Below are 21,426 nucleotides of genomic sequence, written 5' to 3'. Positions count from 1 at the left end.
GTGCCCCCCCGGAGAAAAAAGTCTGGAAGAAACACTGATTTGGCTCGTTTAGTTTCTTTGTGATATCTACCATGAAGTTGAATGTTTCGATTCGGAATGGACAATCAAATAGAAAGTACATTAAAATAGGAAATTAATAAATATTCTAATTGAATAGCGTGTGCTTATTGTTTATATTTATAATTATATCGTTCATCGCCGAATGTTGCAGAACAGTATTTTAAGAGTTTAAAAAATAAAATAATTATTGATTTTTTAGCATGGAGCTGAAGAGCCGCATCTTGACATCAAGGGAGCCGCATGCGGCTCGCGAGCCGCAGGTTGCCGACCCCTGACATAGTAGGTTGGTAGATCTGTGACTGATGGCTACAGTGTATTTTGCGCTCTCTAACCGAAGAGACAGTTTTTTTTTTTTTTTTTTTTGTTTTTTTTTTAACCGAAGACAAATAATGGATCCGACGAAGAACTACATGTTTAGAGAAATCCAGTTAATTATTATGCAATCATAATTATTTAAACTAATTTGTTAAAAAGTTTAAGTGTTTTGTTTTTATACTACAATAACATATTATATTTTTTATGTCAGTTTATAAAAGTTATATTTCAAAGAGAATTACTATTACTATAAATCATAATTTATATGTATATGAGAAATAAAAATTAAACATTTCCCACTCCATTTATATTTCTGGAATTCCAAGTTCTTTTTGTTGACCTTTGCACTTTATCTCCCTTGAATAAAGTTGTTAAATGGGAGGTAATTCATTGCATCAAATCATCAACCGTGGTTGATCCCGCTACACTTTACAGATACTTGTAATAATTGTAACGCTGAAAAAATATTCCAATCGTGTTGCTTGCATTTTGTTTACACTTACAGTGTTTCTTTCAGACTTTTTTTTCCTGGGGAAGGGTGACATTTAAAATCTGCGCTGACAAGGAAATACATAGTTAAGAATATTTTTATGGGTACAAAGTACAAACCATGATTACCCTGACAAAAGTGAATAACATTTCAATTACTACGAAAAGGCTGGCTATAAATAGAGCCTACTATTTATAGAAGATCAAGTTCGGGATTCACCTGTTTGTTTTTCCTTTAAATGTAACAGGTCCATTTGTTCTGTGTGTTTAATTTAAACGTTGGTTTAACTTTGTGCATGCCATTGTGATGTCGTTTACATGCAGAGAGCCTGATGATGGGTAATAGCGTCATAGGGACGTTCGGTGATGTAGCCAGTGTTTCTTCCAGACTTTTCTCGGGGGGGGGGGCATTTGAATTTTGAGGGGGGGGGGGGGCGGTAGATTTTTTCGGGGGGGGGGGGGCGGAAACTGTTAAAAGTATATATTTTCTATATAAATTATATACATTTAATTTCTTTCGGGGGGAGGGGGGGGGGGCGGTAGAATTTTTTCGGGGGGGGGGCTTCGCCTGGAAGAAACTGGATGTAGCCCGGCCCGCACCTTGTGACGAAGCTGGGAATATGCTCACTTTGAACACAAGAATAGAACTTATATGCGACGTGAATTATGATGTTCAAATAAACAGTTATGCATATTAGTATACACAATGGCGTCGCTAGGTCGGCGGGGCGGAGGCCTCCCCTGGCGCCGACCCTAGGTGCGCTTTTTTCTGTTTGCGCTATTTTCTGTTTGCGCTTTTTTCCGTTTGCGCTTTTTTCTGTTTGCGCTTTTTTCCGTTTGCGCTTTTTTTCCGTTGCGCTTTTTGTTTTGCACTTTTTCCGTTGCGCTTCTTTCTGGGAACCATCACAACAGACAACATTCCAAAAATCGCACATAAAAGGCTGGTCTTAACAAATTAGCGCTTGCTACAAACCACCCTCTAACTAAGAACAGGCATTTTTTTTCTGACTTTACTCATCTTTTGTAAAAGGAAAATGCATCTTAATGGGAATTCAATTAGCGCAAAGTTTTAAGAAACGAAAATGATAACTGTAATTATGAAACTTTTTCCGGACTGTCGCACACACGCTTACACACACGCTTACACACATACACATACACCAACTCTTATACACACACACACTATATATATATATATATATATATATATATATATATATATATATATATATATATATATATATATATATATATACGCACACACACACACACACACATATATATATATATATATATATATATATATATATATATATATATATATATATATATAAGCAGGGGGGGCGCCAAATGTAGCATTGTTTTTTCTAATAGTTAGCAGGTATGCGTCATGGTGTCACCCCCCCCCCCCTTACCAAACCCCACCCCCTAAGTACTTAAGACTTTTAACTCTAATTAATCAAACGGGATAAAAAGTAAAATAAAAAGCTCATTTTTAGCTGAATTATACGCAGTTGAAGTTAAGAAAAGTTACTTGGTGTTACGAACAATTTTCGGCATCAGTTGTGTGATACCAAAGAAAACTGTTACGGGTCAGTGACTGGTAAAAAAAAAACGCCACCAACTTTCCCAAATTGATGGCCATCGTGAATAAATATATAGGCTTAATTAATACTGGTGGAGCGGCAAAATCGATGGTTGGCCCTAGGCGCGGTAATGGAAATTGTTACGTTTTTTTTGCGTGTAGATCTGACGAACTGTGCGACAGTCAAATAAATGCGCGGTTCTTTTAATAGAATCAGTCATGAATAACCCTCTATTTCTCTATTTGAAAAAAATTAGATCACCGTCTGTCAGAGGCGTAGCGAGGGGGGGGGGGGGGGGCGGGGGGGACGACATATGTCCCCGGGCGCCGACCCTAGGGGGGGCGCCAAATTGAAAGTTTGAGGGGGGGGGGGTGCAAATGAAAAGTTCGAGGGGGGGGGAGTGCAAATCGAAAGTTTGTCCCCGGGCGCCGGGAAGGGTCGCTACGCCTCTGCCGTCTGTGCTACTTCTTAATTAACGTATGCAATTAGGTAGGCCTAGTCTAACCTATTACATTGTCAGGAATAAACGCTAGGCCGGGCTATAGGCCTAACTAAGCCTATTATTTTAGAGAGCTTCGGCTTTAAGTAAACAATGTCTGGGAAGGAAGCGATGACAGCTTATTTTAACACTAAAGAGTGTGAGCTTTTTTAAGCCACAACACTTATACTTGTGTTTGATAATTTAAAAAAAAAGGACAAGTAACTAAGCTTTTCGTGTAGTCCTTAATGCTTTCAACTTTCAAGTAAAAACCAACAATTCTGTTAAAAAGTAAAACTTTAGGGTCTCTATGCTATAATTTAATAAACCGGGAGTGAGTTCCCCTAAACTTTCTCGAATATTATTATATAACTTGGAATGTAGACATGATTTTTAATTACTTAAACTTTTAAAAATAGAATAGAATCTCATAGAAAAAAGAATTGCGCACCAAGCGAACGCCAAAACAAAATGTGCATAATAGTGCGCAATATTATTAGTACTTTATAAATTTACATGCGTTTTTTGAGAAATCGGAAATAGCGTAGATTAGTACTTCCGGTCAACGGAAAGTACTCAAAATTTGATAGAAGGTAAAGAATTAGATCTTTTACTTACATGTGAAATTTCATTTACCTATCTGAAATAGTACTCAAGTTATAGGCTTTTGAAAAATTCAAAGTAGAAAAAGTACCACTTCCGGTTATCGGAAATCGCTCAAAAGTTGATACGGATCTACGATTTTGATAAAATACTTATAGATCTATATGAAATTTCATCAACCTAGCTGTAACGGTACTCAGGTAATCGTGTTTACACACACACAGACAGACAGACACACACACAGACATACGGACAAGATTGCAAAATTATGTTTTTCCGTATCAGTGAGGTGTAAAACGTCGAGATTTGCACGATTACAATACTTTCTCTATACTTCGTATATACGAGAAAGTAAAAACGAAAATTTGATCTCGGACCCTCTTTCCTTAATCTGCAGCCGGACAGGTATTGTGTTCATGTGATTTCTCATTTAAAACACTGAATTTAAAATAACTGCAGTTTCCTAAATTTAAAAAAATATATAAATCCGCCAGTCTATTTGCCGAATATCGAATATCAATATAGATCTATTTCTAGTTCTTGATCTAAATTTCTAGATCTATTCTACTTCTAGGGCCCCCAAGTCAAAAACTTTTTTGAAACACAAAACTTGCTGATAAATTTTTATTGTAAGTACAAATGCTGATAAACTAAAGCAACTGTAATCGATCAATGAAAATTCAGACGCGGAACTCTTGAATGTACACAAATGTGGTACTGAGTCATCATATGGCAATAGTAAGTCCAGATGGTTATTTTAATGTTTGATTTCGGATAATTGCATAGGGCCTACTTATTTTTTTAAAGCTTTTTGTCAACTCTTTAAATCTATAACAATAAGCAGAAATAATAGATAGTCATTCATTCACGTTTACGAATTTTGTTTCAAGTTTAAATTTTTAAAAATCAATGACGAGAATTTATGAATTTCAATTTATGAATTTATTCAATTTAGTCTGAGACTAGTCTGAGAAATTGAAAATTAGTGGTTGAATTGACCTGAACAATTTAATTTTTTTGATCAAAATTAAAGTGCTTTGAATTTTTAAAACGAAGTGACTACTCGGAAGGAGATTTTTCTTCCCAACATCTCCACTTAGTCGGCAAAAGATAGCTCTGCGCATGCGCAGTGACCTAGGGTTAGGGCTAAAATGAGGAGGGATAGGGTTAGAGATCGGATTAGGGTTAGGGATAGGATTAGGGCTAGGGTTAGATTAGGGTTGGTGTTAGGGTTCTGCGGTTGTAAACACACGCATGCGCAGTACCATCGAAAACATCGCCTTGAAGGCAAGCCGTAGTTTCTCTCCATTGCGCATGCCTATATGCGTATCTTATTCTGGCTAGCATCAGCCTTTTTAAAAAATTTAAATTAATTTATTAGAAGCACAAAACGACTCTTGTCACTGGTCACAGTACGATATGTGTAACATTCTCAATTCAGTTGAGTAGAAAAACTGGAGAAGGCCTATGTTTAAGTATGTTATGATTTGATATTGATTGATAGCTTCTTCTTCGTTCTTAATTTTAGTGTTGGAAGGGATCCCCCTCCAACACAATTAAGGATACGTGTCAACTGGTTATGCACCATTGAGGCCATTGACTGCGATTTCAGCCTGCTTTTCTTTTTGGATTTGTTTCCATAGCCTTTGTCCAACCAAGAACAAACTACAAGGCAGCAGTTGTTTGATTTTGGATTTGTCTCTCCTAGAAGAATGGCTGTCCCCACCTACGAGCCTCATCTGCCTGAGGGTTCGAACTCGAGACTTTTCTTCGGTTTAGCAACCTTGAGCTTTACCGACGATCACGCCGACCACCCAATATTGATATGATTATGATGGCCCTGTTGAGGGCCTATGCCTATTGGCAGGACCTAGATCTATACTACCCTATACTATAGTATATTCACTAGAACAATAGATCTATATTGTTGTGTATTATTGTTAACGTTACCATTTAAATCAGTATGAGTAACTAAACTACAAGGCCTAATAATACTTATTTAGGTCTAGGTCCTTTAAGATTTAAGAAGTTGAATAAATGGGGGTCATGGCTCAATCCGGTACTATTCTGCTCTGTTGGGAAACAGAACAAGAAATTAAGCATTTGTAAAATATTTTTACAGGGTATGTTATGTGTATTTGGATAATAAGGATCAATTCAATAAAAAGACTAATGTCAAGATATTTAAATATGTTCTTTTTAGTAAACTAATCTACATTAATTTTTCTTTACAGCTTTAACCAGTGTCAACTTAAGTTTTATGATAAAACGTGAAGAAAAATGAATGTGAAAAAGGTTTCAGCTTTTACTGTCTTTAACAGTGACAAGAATACACTGAAAAAAAAGGTGAAAATCTTAATATACTAACTTTTTACATAACAGTAAAAAGATTGCCAGTTTGAGTTCTATGTCCCTAAAATATTTTTTTTTAAATTTTGGTTTAGGTTTCTTTACATGCAGGTTATAATGCCTCTGGCTCGTCTTAGATTTCTGACACACACAACGATCATAAATCAAGTCTTTATAAATTGTCAGGCAACCTAAAAAAGCCTTATTTTTTACTTTCTGTTATACAAAATATAGAGGAAGTATTGTAATCATGCAAAAATTCTAAAGGAAGATTTTCACAAATCTTGACATTTTACACCTCCCTGAGTCAGAAAACTGTGAACATGAGCACTTGCGTATCGTTACAGCTAGGTTGATGAAATTTCATATATAAGTATTATATTAAATTTGTAAGTGAAACTTATTCTACTTTAAGTTTTTCAAAAGCCAATTATTTTAGTACTATTTCAGATAGATAGACAAAATTGCTCATATAAGTAAAAGATTTAATTCTCTGCCTTTTATCAAATTTTGAGTAATTTCCATTTACCAGAAGTAGTACTTTATGCTATTTCCTATTTCTTAAAAAATGCATGTGAATTTATCTATATATATATAATTCTCTTCTTGGAGACGCTAGAAAACAAGATGTAAGTGCGCTCTCTACCACCCCACCCCTACATGGTCTGGTGAGCTGTGGTTCACACTAAATGTTTATAATCGTAGAGCCGGGTTTAGTGACGGCTATTAGGGGCAGATAGTTTAGTTTGAAACGATTTTAAACTTAGGGGAGGTAACTAAGAGGAGGCTGCTTTCACTGAAGGGGGGGGGGGGTTGGGGGAAAGGAGGGTGGGGGTAGTATTGTTCGTAACGACCTACTGATAGTGTTTTAAAGCAAATATTTTCAGTGGCAGCATTGGTACTGTCGAATTCACAAATTATGAATTACTGAAAAGTAGAAAATAAAACAACTAAATAGCGGCGTTTGATATGCCGCGGGTCGGCTCATTAAGTAATAATATTCTGCACTAGTATATGCACATTGTTTGCTGTTCACTTGATGGGCAATTCATTTTTCTACCATATTCTATTATATTTTTAAAAGTTCAAGTAATTAAAAATCATGTCTAGATCCCGATTTGCCATCTCCTTTAGTCTTATATAAGTATATTCAACAAAGTTTAGGGGAGATACTACCGCTTTATTTTTGCTTTTATAGTGTTGTTAAATGGATATTCAATCTATTTTTTACACCATTTCTTAGACAAAAGACAATATTCCTCACCTGCCACCAACAAGTAAAGAAGAAAAAAGCATGATACCATTAAGGAGAGCCCAAAGTTCTCAGTCCATGGAGCGAGGGGAAAAACATAAGGAATCAAATGGTGGCAGTGGATCCAGAGGGAAGAGGTTTCTGGTATGAGCTTAGTATTTGATACATTAGAATTGATACACTTTTTTGATGTCTTGCTTCTTGCTTTTATTAGCATTTTGTAATATTTAAAAAAATTATTGCTGATCTCATATACTTAATACTTAAAAGTAGACTGTTTTAAGAAATCGACATATTAGAGAGATAATTTTTGTATTTATTTTTATAAGCTATTAATTTTATTTAATTTGTTTTTCATTTCCGATTCTTCAAAAACAGAATGCTTTAAGAAGTGGACATATTAGAGAGAGTATTCGACTATCTGGCAAAAAGAATCGGCCATCATCCCTTACATCATTGGATCATGATAGTCCATTCCCAGGATTGGCAAAAATTTCTCTGGTGGGCCCGAAAAAAAATAGTAATGAAGAACTTCAGTCATTGGCCAGAAAAAGATTACTCGACAGTAAGATTTCTTTCATAGTTTTTGTTATTCATGTATTAACTTTAAAAGCAATATTTAAAAGCAATTTTTATTTCTAAAATTGAAAGCCGGACATGATTATTTTCCTTGTTGTTTATTTTATTTTATTTTTTTTTAATTTTGTATGCAGCTTTGCAGAAAGATACCAGTTTAGATAAAACACCAGTTTCTAGGAAAAGTCCAAGGGATAAATCCACCCCTAAAGATGGAAAGAACACTCCTAATAAAGTCAAAAGTTCGGCTGAGAAACCACACAAAACACCCCCTGTGGCCAAAAGTAGCCCCAGACAAACCAAACCCCACCCTGAGAAACCCCCAAAAGTATCTCCACCTCTTCCAAAGGTCTCAACACAGATCTCTAAAGCTCTGCTAGAAATGAACTCATCCACTGAAGAGTTACCTGTTTTGAAGCAAAGTACAGCTAACCAAACTCGAGTTAACAATGTTATTCACAATGTCAGTGAGGAGCAGAAAGAAAAACGTGGCAAGAAGAGGAAAGACTCTGAGGCATCCAACAGCAGTAAGAAGAAAAGAAAAACTGATAGAATGATAAAGGTGAATAACTGCTTCAATTTCTAGTGACCTCCCTTTTTAATTTTTTTTTTTGTATTTATTTTTAGTAACTAAATTAATTTATCAGTAGTGCACCACCATGTATTTAAAACAATAAAACATTTACTCCATTTTTTTTAAATTTACTAGTTAACTCCTTAAATTTAAGTTTGGATGTTGGTCTTGCCTATCTCTTAGGATGCTAAATTTTTCAAAAGTAAAAAAATGAAATTTTTGTTGTTCCTTAAATTTTCAGGTGTCTGCTACAGATATGGAGTTACCTTACATGTATGACAGCACAGCAGAAGCCAAAAAACTTTTTGAATGCATGATTCACCCTGTGAAGACTGACAGATTCTTTACGTAAGTTACAAGGGAAAATATTTTTATTGAAAAAGAAAATGTTAGTAAAGGACAAATAATTACTTGGTATGGATTTTGAAAATGGGATTCCTACCATTTTATTAGCTAGTGTTTTTGGGAGAAATTAATTATGCTGCTAATTGAATTACTCTCATTCTTAATTTGTAGATTGGTTCATAGGTTTAAAAAGAGTAATTTATAATTCTGTGTTGATACAGTAACATTTCCTTATTTACATCTTTTGGTTTTTACTTCATGTTTTCTTTAAAAATAGTTTAACTCTGCCATGTCATATAAAGACAATTATTTGGCTAGGCTGTAGTATTAAAACTGAGGTGAGGTTGAGATTAATTCTTTTTTGGCATGTTTTTTTCCCCAGAGAATTGTGGGAGAGGAAACCTCTACTAGTCAAGCGCCACACACCAGACTACAACAAGGGATGGTTCTCAACAGCAGAGTTTGATAAAATCCTTCGACAGGTTTGTTTCCCTGCTATGCAATTCCAAAATTTCAGGCTAGATACAATATTTGTATTCCACACTCTCACTTATTTTAATGATAGGTTATTTATAGAATATATAATAATTGATAACATTCACAAGGATTATATGTGAACAATTCTTCTATGTACAGCTTATTCAATTTCTTAATATTTTACTACTTTGTTTTAGTATTATGTTTGGTAGAGTTTTACAACTGTGTTTATTGACCTACAAATATCAGTTTAAGACCACTGCTTGATAATATCTTTAGGAAAATATCCAGTGGGGCGTTAACCTTGATGCCACCTCTTTCATTGATGACAAGAGGGAGACACATAATCAGAGTGGCAGAGCACACGCTCCTGTGGTTTGGGATCTGTACCAGGTTAGATCATCTTTTTTGTGGAATTTTGTTTTGGTTTACTTGTTCATAAACTTTTTGTGGGAATTTTGTTTCAGGTTGTTCATGAACTTTTTGTGTGAATTTTGCTTCAGGTTGTTCATAAACTTTTTGTGGGAATTTTGTTTCAGTTTACTTGTTCATAAACTTTTTGTAGGAATTTTGTTTTGGTTTACTTGTTCATAAATGTTCTTGTGGGAATTTTTTGTTTAACCATATTTAAAGTATTTATCAGTGGGAGTTTAAATTCTTCAGCTTGTTAATCTTGTAGTAATAAAGTTTTGCTAATGCTAATGAATTTAAAAAGTAAATTTTTTTCTGAATTATAATTACCTGATGTTGTGCAGCATTGAACGCATTAATTATAATAAATTTTATGGAATAAAACGGATGCAATTGTTCTGGCAGGCTGGTTGTTCTCTGAGGCTGTTGAACCCACAGACATACAGCAGAAATGTTTGGAAAGTCCTCTCTGTGCTACAAGAATATTTTGGTTGTTGTGTTGGTGCCAACATGTAAGTGGGTTGTTCTTCATTGTAAGGTTAAAGGTCATTGACACTGCAACTTTAAGGGCTATGGTCAAAGGATTGACGAAACGTCCATAGTATTTGTAACTGTCTTTAACTTGTGAGGTAATTAACACTATATGTTTTATTACTAAAAAAAGTTGAAGGGATCTCTTTACTGTGTTGTTGACTTAATTCTGAAACTATTCACATTGAGCTGTGAGATTAGTTTGAACAATGAAAGTTTATCCTTTTGGAGCTGATGATTCTAGTGGCAGATGAAGTAGAGTTCACCTGTTTTTGTGACCTCGGCATAGGAAGGTATAGTGTGGTCAGTACTATGCCTAGCTACCTTACGCCTGTCATGTAGCTATCAGTGCTGGACAAACTCAGTGATGTCCTATGGAACCAAACCTGTGTTGACAACTTAAAATTTTTGGGTTAACAGCCCTGTACTCTGCCATTTCTACGACACCATCCCATGAGCAACGAGGCTGATACACTAATGCTCCCAGTGTAGTACCATTTTTTAACACAAAATCATTTTATTCAATTTTTTAATTACCCCAAACACATCAAACCTAAAATTCTCTTAAACTAGCTAATTAAAAAACAATTGTGTTGCATCTATTCAGCTACCTGACGCCACCAGGGACCCAAGGCTTTGCTCCACATTACGATGACATTGAAGCTTTCATCCTGCAGCTGGAAGGGAAAAAACATTGGAGGTTGTACAGTCCGAGGTGGGTTGGCAGATGCTTGGGGGATTTTATTAGATCATTAATTTAATCCAAAGGTAGAATACTGCTCTTCTCTACTATGTTAAAAAAAATACATAAATCGCACCATACTAACTGTTGTGTAAACCACAGTATCCTAATTTATACATAGACCTCAACTGCCCAATTAGCTAATTAATAAATAAATCACATCTTAAATAATGGATACATCACACCATCTTAAGCAGCAGACCCTGTCAAGTTTTAAAAAAAGGTTTTTACAGAAATAATTTAATAAAAGTGTGCTTTCAAATGCATTTGATTGTAATATTAGCTATGTAAAAATAATTCTAGTCTTTAATATTACATTAAAATAATAACATTTTTGTTTAAAATCTATAGTACTTTTTATACTATTTCCTTTATTTTGCAGAACTGATGATGAAATTCTACCCAGATTTTCCAGTAGTAAGTTGTTTAGTTAGATTTGTGTATAGTTTTTGTAAGTTACTTTATAAAATATTTTATTTGCAGTTTTCCATGATTTTTTTATTATTTTTCTGTTTATTTTTGTTTTAAATTATAAAATTTAGTTTAAATTAATTTAAGCGCTTCTACATCAGTTTCAGCAACCATTAACGTACTGTTGTAATCGCATAAAAATTGTTAAAACAGAAAGGAATAGAAGCTTATCTAGTGTATATTTGGCCCATCCTTCTGTCAATTTATAAATGGAAGCCAAAAAAAAAAATCTTGTCTTACTATGGTGTAGAATTAAACCAATGTTTTGAGTTACTTTAATTTTCATTAACATTTTATTGTCAATAACCGCAATTAAAATGTTTTACCTATTGAACTTTCCCAGAAAACTTTTCCCAGTCTGAAATTGGTGAGCCCATACTGGACACAGTTCTTGAGGCTGGAGATTTGCTTTATTTCCCCCGTGGTACCATCCATCAGGTGATTAAAAATACTTCTATCTAAACATTGATTTAATTTTTTTTCCCATAATACCTTACCTATGGTGCCTTTTTTGAGGGCTTGTCTCTGTAGTATTCCCTTTGATAGTGTTCTATCTTTTAAGTGTTTTTTGATAAGGGCTTGTCTCTGTAGTATTCCCTTTGATAATGTTCTATCTTTTAAGTGTTTTTTGATAAGGGCTTGTCTCTGTAGTATTCCCTTTGATAATGTTCTATCTTTTAAGTGTTTTTTTATAAGGGCTTGTCTCTGTAGTATTCCCTTTGATAGTGTTCTATCTTTTGAGTGTCTTTTGATAAGGGCTTGTCTCGGTAGAGCTCCCTTTTTGTAGGCTGGTCTCTGTAGCACCTCATTTTATAGGATTGTCACTGTCTCATGTTCTTGTCTCACTAGTGCCTTCTTGCATAGGTCTTGTCTCTGTATATGTCTTGTGTCTAAACCAGTTGGTCAATTTCAGAATAACACTTCCATGTGTGTTATATTATAGATTATGATTATATTGTCATATGCTTATGTTTGTGGGTTGTTGTTTGTTTGGTTTTTTTTGCTTTATTTAGTCAATTTAACCTCAATTTTTTTCACACAGGGAGATGCAACAGATGAGCATTCTTTACACATAACAGTATCATGTTATCAGCTCAACACTTGGGGGGATCTCTTACAAAAGGTTGGTCAACACTGGCCAGATTTTCTACCTTATTCAAGCTTGCACTGCTAACCCCTTCACTGCCAGTAGGGGTTTACAGATTCAGGACTGCTTCTCGATTCAATTATTAAAATTAGATTTTTTTTTTCAGTTATTACCTGCTGCTATTGAAATGGCGTTGCAAGAGAGTGTGGAGTTCCGGGAAGGTCTGCCAAGAAACTATCTGAGCTACATGGGCATTGTGAATTCAGAGAAGGTTTGCTTAAAATCTTGTATAATTTGTGCTCTTACTATATATAAAATCTTATATATAGTAAAAAATATAAAATACTAGGCTATATGCTTAAAATATTGTATAAATTAGTGCTCTTACTAACTATATGCTTAAAATCTTGTATAAATTAATGCTCCTACTAGATCATATGCCTAAAATCTTGTATAAATTAGTGCTCCTACTAGATTATATGCCTTAAATCTTGTATGAATTAGTGCTCTTACTAACTATATGCTTAAAATCTAGTATAAATTAGTGCTCCTACTAGATTATATGCCTAAAATCTTGTATGAATTAGTGCTCTTACTAACTATATGCTTAAAATCTAGTATAAATTAGTGCTCCTACTAGATTATATGCCTAAAATCTTGTATAAATTAGTGCTCCTACTAGGCTATATGCTTAAAATCTATTATAAATTACCTGCCTCACTTTTTTTTAAATATTAAATATTAGCACACTTGCTACTAATGCAACCTTGTTTTTTTATCCTATTATTTCTTTGCAAAAAGCACTTCTACACTATTCATGAGTACTAAATATAGTACAAGAATGCATATCTGTTTTTATCATAATTATAGTTAACATTGAGTTATGGACAAACTTTGAGCCTTAATAATTATGCCAACTATTAACATATTTTAAAAATAATTTTAAACAAAATTTGTCGGGGATTGTCTCTCTTAGTTTAGTTTCTGGGGTAGGTTTATGAAGTAGTTTTTAGTAGTAAATGAGTTAAACTTAACTTTTGTGATTTCTCTGCTTAGAAATAAATAAAGAATATAGAAAATATGTTAATTTTAACAGTTCATTTTATCAGTTACGTTTCTAAACCACAGGAAGTCCCTGAGAGAAAGGAGTTCATCGACAAAGTTCAGTCACTAGTGAGCAACTTGATTGGTGCTCTCCCCATTGATTCAGCTTGTGACCAGATGGGGAAACAACTCATGTATGACTCTATGCCCCCTGTTTTGACTGAAGGTACTGTTTTCACAGCTTAATTTTAGCTGTTTTTATTTTTTATTATCTATCCTCTATAAACCCAAAGACATTAGCTGTGGAATATTTGCAGTCAATGATAATTTTGCTAATGATATTATAATGACACAAATATTTGTAAGCTTTGAAAATTATGTACTATAACCTTCATCAGTGTTCCATTATTCTAAGACATGTATACCTCTATAAAGACATATAAAATTAGTTACCATTTCTAAACTGACAGTCCATAGTGCAGACAAAGTAGAGTTCACCTGTTTCTATGGCCTCAGCATATGAAGGGATATTGTGCCCAACCGCCTTTACTTTCCCTAACATAAGAGCAGGTACCCGACAGAGCTAGGTAAACGTTTTATGGACTAGCCCAGGATCCAAACTTTCAGGTGACCAGTCGTGCGCTTTACTATCAAACCATGCTGTCCACTACAGATATATTAGTCAATATTAAAAATAAGTAGGGAGGTGTGGATTTTCACCTGTACATGATGAATACCTGGGCATATTTGGGCTAGTATTTACACCTCATTGACCAAACATACAAGGTTTTAGAAATATATTTTCATTTAACACATGATCATTATGTAGACACTCTGGCAATATGTTCAGACCATGGCCATTGCATGCTTGATGTTCTCTCATCCCACTTTTAACTACCTGTGTTTCACCTGTCTCCTACAGTTGAGAAAAGCTGCAGTATACACGGCGCAGGTGAAAGGTGGGACCCTACCTATAAGAGAGTTGTGGGCGTGTCAGAGCTTCAGCCTGAGACTGTGGTCAAGCTGATTAGGAAAGGTGTTTTAAGGTAACTTTTTCTGTACCCTATTTAATAAAATAATTAAAATTAGTCATTTTCGCTTGCATTCCCAGCCAATGAGATAACATCTGGGGCTAAATTATTAAATGAACTTATTAATCCAATTATTTTAATTACTAATTTTCTCAGCTTTTGGGTTATAGTTATATATACTAATGCTCTTAAAATTTTACAAACAAAAGAAAGAACTATAAGTTTTAAAATAGGAAGCTTGAGCCTCTAGTACTGATTTATTGAATTTTCAGCTTTTTTTTTTGTACCATTTTTCTATTAGTATTTTAAAATGTAAACCAATTTAAATGACATAAAAACCAAACAAAACCAGTTTTTTTTTTGCAAATGCTGAAATTCATAGAAATAAAGACAAAGCTCATGCTTTGTATAATTGTAATCCTTGAACATTTATTTACAAAAAACAAGCAACAAATAATAAAGAATTAACATTTTAAATTCATATAAAAACGTCTTCACAACCATTATACACTGATTTGTAGGGATATAAAACAAAAATCTGTTTTTTGTCTTAAAGATTATTTTTTTGCATTATTCTGAGTATTGTAATAAAATAATTTTCAAAACAAAAGAAATGTGCGGGTGATAGGTATAGTTGGGAAAGGCTTTATCTCATTTTTAAATCAAATATTTGTTAAAAAACTCATACATCCGAGAAAAACTAAGCTCATAAGCTGCCTCGTTAAAGTTTTCGCTGGTCTTGTTTGCAAAGGCGTGACCAGCGTCGTAGGTATAAAATTCAAAAGGCACACCGTATCCCTCCAGCTTGGCTTGGAATGCCTCGTAGTCTGGCTTAGATGAAAAGCCTGCCGCCTGGTCCTTCTCCCCAAAATGGCACTGCAGCGGAACTTTGATGTTGCTGTAGTCACAGGTCAGGTTGGCTGGTCGAGGTATGCCATAGAACGGTGCAGCTGCATCAACACTCTGGTACAGTGTAACGACTGCTATGGAGAGTGCTCCCCCTTGACAGAAACCAGTGGCGCCTACTTTGTTAATTCCTTTTGATTTTAGATATCTAGGGAGGAAAAAAATTTAATTTAATAGATGAACTCTACTTTATCAGTCTATTGTAAAGTCAGCTCAAATTGGGTCTGTACATATATTTTATTTTTACTTCCATTTCTCTATACTTTTTTGTTCATTTCCTCTCATTTCTATAACACAGTCACACTGTGAGAAAAGGCTTGTAGTTACTGCAGCTATGTTGTTCCATAACTTCACCTTTTTGTAGAGTTATCATAAAAAGCTCTACTCATAAACTCTGTCCCATTTGCTATCATACTTTGTACTGATCATATTACCATTTTGCAACATTCTGCTTCCCTCCTATCCCCTGCCCACTTCCACCACTGTACCCCCTTCTCCCCACACCCCTGTTACTGACCTGGCGCATGCATCAATATCTTGTACTGCACCCTCCCAGTTCAGGTCCTTACTGTAGTGGCCGGCTGCCTCGCGGTCCAGGGCGACCTTTCCCCTGTAAAGATCTGGTATCAGCGTCACAAACTTGGTCTTCTCTGCGATCATTTGTGCCACACCTTGGATGTGTTGGTTTACCCCCCACCATTCCTATACATAAACCAAGCAATAAATTTTATTAATGATGCTTAAAGTGTTAATTAATTAATGATAAAATGTAAATGTCAGGCCCTCTCCATCTTTATCTGGATGCCCTGGTTGAGCCCATAATAGCTAACCAGGAAGATGAGTTGTAGGATGTGCCTGAGTCCCTTCAGCTTTGGTGGGTATAATTCCAAAGTTGGAGAAAGTAAGAGTTTGTACAATTTGCCTGATACTGTCCAGTGCAAATGTGTACCAGACTAAACTCAGACTAAAGAAACAGGTTTTTAAATATATTTTTTTTTACAAGTGTCTTTTAATTTGTGGGTGGTAAAGTTGAGACATAGTTTCATTATCAGTTTAAATTTTTTAATTACTTCAGTAAAACCATTATTGAAAATCTCTATCTAAAGATACCCGAGTTCTATTTGTGGATTTTATCAAGCAAATTAAAAGTTGCTTCCCTTGGCTGAAATGTTATTTTTAGATGTACAAACTTGAGGTATTTCATTAGCACCTGCTTACCACTTATCAGATCACCTGAATGTCTCCTATATACCTCTGCTAAGCCTTTTTAACATGCACTATAATTTACTTAAATCAATTTGAAATTACCCTAATTAAGATGCCATAAATGAGTGTCTAAAGTTTTATTTACAGCTACACATATCATTGTGTATTAGAATTGCTGTGTACATTTTTTCCTCTGTTCAATATAACTCTTCAGTGCTACATATTTTAAAAATATGGTCCAAATCATTCATTACCTGAATAACTATAATAGCTGACTTGGTGCTACTGATGTCTCCAAAGACTAGCGCTGGACATGGTCCCAGAGGGTTCTCAGATGGTACTTCCACTCTTGTTGGTGACATGATGCTTCAGTTGGGCTGTATAAAAACAAACTGTTTTCAGCTTTATTTGTTAAAGATTAATTCATCCAGTTTCTTGTAGCTACTAGCTAGATCTAATCTACATCCCGTAAAAAAAAGGAAACTTCCCCTTTCAGACCTAATTAATTAACCATAAGGCAGGTGTAGTAGAGTTATATATTTCTTGACCTTAATGTTTGAAGGGATGGTGTGGTCAGCACTGCTCTGCCACCTTTTCCCTAATACGAGCCAGGTACTCATCAGAGCTGAGTGGACTCAGGGAAGTCCTGCAGACTCATGTCCAGACCAAGACCCAAAGTTGAGACTTTAGGGTTAACAGTCCAGCACTCTACTATACGACCATGCAATCCCATAAACATACTTGTATTTTGTTGATCTAGTATCTAAACTTAATATTTAATTTATGAGGGAAAATAATTTAAGTTAAAAAGAAAAGGATGAGTTTTCCTAACAGTGCTCAATTCACTGAATTAAGACTTAAGTGCATCATTGTATTCCATGGAAACAGAGAACTAGGATCTCCTTCATTAGTATTCATTCTTAATCTTAACATACTAACACTTTATTTATTTGGCAATATTTAGTTTACAACTACTAATACTAATAGTATTAATACTACAATCATTCAACCTAACAGGCTTACGCCCCCATTATTTGTCTCATTCTCATCATAATTAGAATCTGATGAGATCTAAATAGATTCTAGAATTTCTAGATGATGTAGATCTATCTTTCTTTATCTAGTATTTAGACTTTAGACTATTCATTATGTGATAAAGATCTATTGTGATTTACTGGCGCTGGTATGAATAAAAGAATTAAAACATGGCAAAGAGTAAAAAAGCTCAGTCGATATTACCACACCGGTATGGTCTGTGTACAATATGAAACCTGTGACACACTGTGTTGTAAGCGTAGCCTTTTTATCCAGTGCTCCACACGCGTGTGTAGCGGTTAGATAACATGACCTAGTTAAGTGGGCTACTTCAGCAGAACGATGTCTCTCAAGGCCATTCTCCGACCCACTTTGTGACATCTTTGTCGTCTGCTTGAAAATTGTAAAGTGTTTGATTAGCCGAGTCGCTTGCTTCTGTAGATAACTGTGTAGATCTTGAACAAGAATCTAAATATCTAGCTGCGGTCTAGTAGTCCTGTGCTATCAATTTTTTTACTGTTAGGTCTACAACTTCAGTCAACTACTGATACGCGAATCAGGGTTCTCAAATTAACTACGATGGATCGTAGATTTCTAGTTGCCAACTCAGACTATTTAGCCTGGAACCATACGAATACCATAAATTAATTAATACCTCGTTTATAGTATGATAATAATCATAGTTTGATTGTTACCTTTGATTGTAACTTTTTTTAAAAAAAAAAACACATTTTTTTTACATTCTGGACACGGCAGCTTTGGGGAAAAAAAATAGCTGGTCCTGTTTTCCACAGTGAGAGGCCCTGAGTTGTAGGTGTTGCTTATCATCTTCTAGTTCATTCTACTTCTACAACTACTTGTGATCTAAAATATTTGCTGGTTAAGAATGTTCTTGACTTTGTAATTTAGGTCTGTTAATATTCACTCGGAGTTTTGTTAAGGCGTCTCGGGGGAGGGGCGGGAATTATTGTGCCCCCACGAAACATCACTTCTAATGCCTCTACCCGGAGAAAAACGTCTGCTCTCTTGAAAATATCTCTTTATGATGGGGGGGGGGGGGGTTCATCCATAAATGACGTCACGCTTTTCTGACGATTTTTTACCCCCCCCCCGTCACACTTCGTCAAAAAAAGCTAGACCCCCCCCCCTAAAATGACGTCACATCTCAACCTATACCCCCCCCCCCCCCTCAAAACTGCGGTTGGATTTTTCTTAAAACACCGATATTTTTCCAAAATCCTGTCTGAACTCTGGCAACATATTATTTTAATCAATTCCTATTACAATTTATTACAACAGTTTTCTAAAACGCGAAATAACTGCTAAAATTCGTTTTCTTACATTGCTTTTTTATTATGCAAAAGTGTGATATCACACCATCTGAAACCTGCACACTTCCCCCTCATCACACACCGTCACAAAATTACGGACCCCCCCCCCCCCCTCCCCCTACAAGTGTGACGTCATTAATGGACGACCCCCCATGGTGCTAAAAGATGCTTTAAAAATAGCTAGAACCTGCATTTTTTTTTGTTTACTGGTTTTTATACAAGAAGCATTAGGAAAAAGCATGTATATTTCTTGATAACTTTTAGGGATTACTGACATCTACAAATATCTGACAATGGAATCATGCTCATACCTGCTCCTCAGGCAGGGGTTACATGCATAATTAATTTGTCCTCTTTTTTTTTCAGACTTCTTACAGAGGAGGATAAAGTTCGTATTTATTATAACGTGGAGAATGCTCGTGTATACAGAAGTACAGAACCCAATTTCATAGAAATTACAGCAGAGGTATGTTAGTCTAACTTCATTGAAATTGAGTCTGTGTGTTAGCATCTGCGAGGGTAATTCTTGTTAAGGCCCCTGTGCTGAAAATGACTTTGGTGTGTGTTGTATTCAAAGTCACAAGGCAGTTTATGTTAGTTATTATTTCAAAAGTATTTTAAAATGCTAGTAGCTATGTGGATGGAGGGGGATTCCAAAATTAACTATGGCACTGCACCAGTATCATCATGAATGGCCCTAACTAAACTCCACATTTTTCACATTGAACTTTTTGACAAAATGCTGGCCCACAGCCAAATAGTATTAGGGATATAGATACAAATTATTTTCTTATGTTTGTGGCAATTTAATCTTTGGTGTTGGAAATATTTGCAATCATTGTGACAAGGACAGTCTTGTTTTGATGATACATCAATCCCAGTTGCTCTTCTGTCCTCGAGGCAGGTGAAGTAGAGTCTCTTTAATCACAGCTGCCCTTTCTCTCTACCTTGTAGGCCTACTTTATTTCGTTTAGGCCTGGGTTTGACCCTTGACTTTTGTATTAGGGTCACATGCTCTCTCTTTCCAGGGGTTGAGTTTCATCATATGATGAATGGGATTTAGCAAACAAATATGTTCTTTCATGGAGGAAAATGAGTTTATTTTTATATTAGTTCTCTAGATTGCTAAAGATTTTTTTTTTAAAAACTAGCACTCACTAGCAATAAATTTAAGTCATGTTGGCAAAGAAACAAATTTGAAATGCCAGTGCTTCAAGGTCATGTCACTACTTGCAAGAGAAACATTTAGGTTATGCACTTAAAGGAGGACTAGAATTAAGTACAACAAGAGGGGTGGGGACATGTTTATATCTTCCTTGTTTTGCCCCATTGAACATTGGAATATTTATATTATAAATTTTATCTAACAAATATAGAACTAATTTATTTTTTCACATTTTTAGTAGTGATACTACTTCAGTTTTTGGCTATACACCACCAGTAGCTAAAATAACATTGTCAAGGGTAGAACCAATGGTTTTCGCAGCAGAATATTTTCTTGATACTACATTTTGACCCCCATGATGTGTAGTGCTAATCCTCTCCACTATCATTTTCTAGTGGTTCAACAATCCATTTGTTTATATAACCTCATAGAAACATGCATATTATGAAATTTAAAGACCAGATTTGTCATCTACTAAGCAGGCTGTTGTACAGTATTCAGTGATGGATTCTTTAATTGAATGTTGACTCATTTATTCCCCCTCCTCACCAATAAAACTCATCCTTACCTTGATTTCTTAATTAACTCCATTCCACAAGTGCATTTCTGTCCTGTCAAACAAAACCCTTCTAAGTTACCTGTTAATTGTTTTGTTGGCTGTCCTGTCAAACAAAACCCTTCAAAGTTACCTGTTAATTGTTTTGTTGGCTAAAATAAAATCATGTTTTTTTAAATTGCTCTAGATGGCACCAGCTGTAGAGTACTTAATCAATGCATATCCTGAGTACACAAGTATTGAGAGCCTACCACTAGAAAACATAGCTGATCAGGTAACAAACTTGCGGCTTTTTAAAAAAATTCTACCTCAATATGTTCATAATTAACTTCTGGCATTCATATTTCTTCAGCTCCTTACACAGGAGTAGAAGAAAAAAATGTAGTTTGAACAAATAGTAACATGTTGAAGGTTTCATTTTTTGTCTACATTTGCAGATTAATGTAGTATCTCTGTTGTACGAGAAAGGTCTTTTGATAACTAGTGAACCACTGGAGCCAACATATGATGAACCTGGTGACGACACTGACGAAGAGTTCTCTTGAATTTTTATTTTATTTATCTCGAGAAGACATAAATGTTGAAGAAAAGAAACATGGTTGTTAAAAAATGTTTTCTTTATATGTGCTTTTAAAAAATAATAGATGTGTAAATAAGTTGTTTTAATGTTTTTAATTGCTTAACAGTAACTATTAAGACCGTTTACTTGTATGTTAAAGTAATTGATTAAAAAATTGTGCTTTGAATAATGTCTTGTGGCTGCTTTTTCTCAAACTTTTTAAAAAAATAAAATTTACAAAAAAAAA

The 21,426-nt window shown here is 34.9% G+C and overlaps 2 protein-coding genes across 3 annotated transcripts; one reads left to right on the top strand and one right to left on the bottom strand.

Annotated features, from left to right (window-relative positions):
- Positions 1-4,161: 4,161 nt before the first annotated feature.
- LOC131956472 (ribosomal oxygenase 1) lies at positions 4,162-21,381 on the top strand. The gene is made up of 19 exons (XM_059320930.1): positions 4,162-4,269; positions 5,766-5,877; positions 7,124-7,276; positions 7,511-7,697; positions 7,846-8,270; positions 8,524-8,630; positions 9,010-9,109; positions 9,384-9,497; positions 9,921-10,027; positions 10,654-10,761; positions 11,171-11,205; positions 11,603-11,697; positions 12,302-12,382; positions 12,513-12,617; positions 13,475-13,616; positions 14,313-14,436; positions 19,266-19,365; positions 20,808-20,894; positions 21,058-21,381. Exons 2-19 carry the CDS (start codon positions 5,812-5,814, stop codon positions 21,163-21,165), a joined length of 2,244 nt encoding a protein of 747 aa, XP_059176913.1. The 5' UTR covers positions 4,162-4,269; positions 5,766-5,811; the 3' UTR covers positions 21,166-21,381.
- On the bottom strand, positions 14,653-17,873 carry LOC131956471 (protein usf-like). 2 transcript variants are annotated; one of them, XM_059320928.1, is made up of 4 exons: positions 17,773-17,873; positions 16,788-16,910; positions 15,845-16,029; positions 14,653-15,475 (listed from the first exon to the last, which is right to left on the bottom strand). In XM_059320928.1, exons 2-4 carry the CDS (start codon positions 16,893-16,895, stop codon positions 15,079-15,081), a joined length of 690 nt encoding a protein of 229 aa, XP_059176911.1. In that variant the 5' UTR covers positions 16,896-16,910; positions 17,773-17,873; the 3' UTR covers positions 14,653-15,078. The 2 variants fall into 2 exon arrangements, with proteins under 2 accessions (XP_059176911.1, XP_059176912.1); XM_059320929.1 differs by having other exon boundaries at positions 17,778-17,806.
- Positions 21,382-21,426: the final 45 nt, after the last annotated feature.

Source organism: Physella acuta, unplaced genomic scaffold, assembly GCF_028476545.2.
Source record: "Physella acuta isolate Inbredline_101_S28 unplaced genomic scaffold, ASM2847654v3 ptg001152l, whole genome shotgun sequence".
Lineage (NCBI taxonomy): Eukaryota > Metazoa > Mollusca > Gastropoda > Physidae > Physella > Physella acuta.
This window is presented reverse-complemented; position numbering and strand designations above follow the sequence as displayed.

Coding starts and splice junctions, on each gene's coding strand:
- LOC131956472 (XM_059320930.1), top strand. CDS start 5,812: ATGAATGTGAAAAAGGTTTCAGCTTTTACTGTCTTTAACAGTGACAAG. Junction 11,206..11,602: donor TCTACCCAGATTTTCCAGTA/GTAAGTTGTTTA, acceptor GAACTTTCCCAG/AAAACTTTTCCCAGTCTGAA. Junction 14,437..19,265: donor ATTAGGAAAGGTGTTTTAAG/GTAACTTTTTCT, acceptor TTTTTTTTTCAG/ACTTCTTACAGAGGAGGATA.
- LOC131956471 (XM_059320928.1), bottom strand. CDS start 16,895: ATGTCACCAACAAGAGTGGAAGTACCATCTGAGAACCCTCTGGGACCA. Junction 16,030..16,787: donor CAGCTATTATAGTTATTCAG/GTAATGAATGAT, acceptor GTTTATGTATAG/GAATGGTGGGGGGTAAACCA. Junction 15,476..15,844: donor GATATTGATGCATGCGCCAG/GTCAGTAACAGG, acceptor TTTCCTCCCTAG/ATATCTAAAATCAAAAGGAA.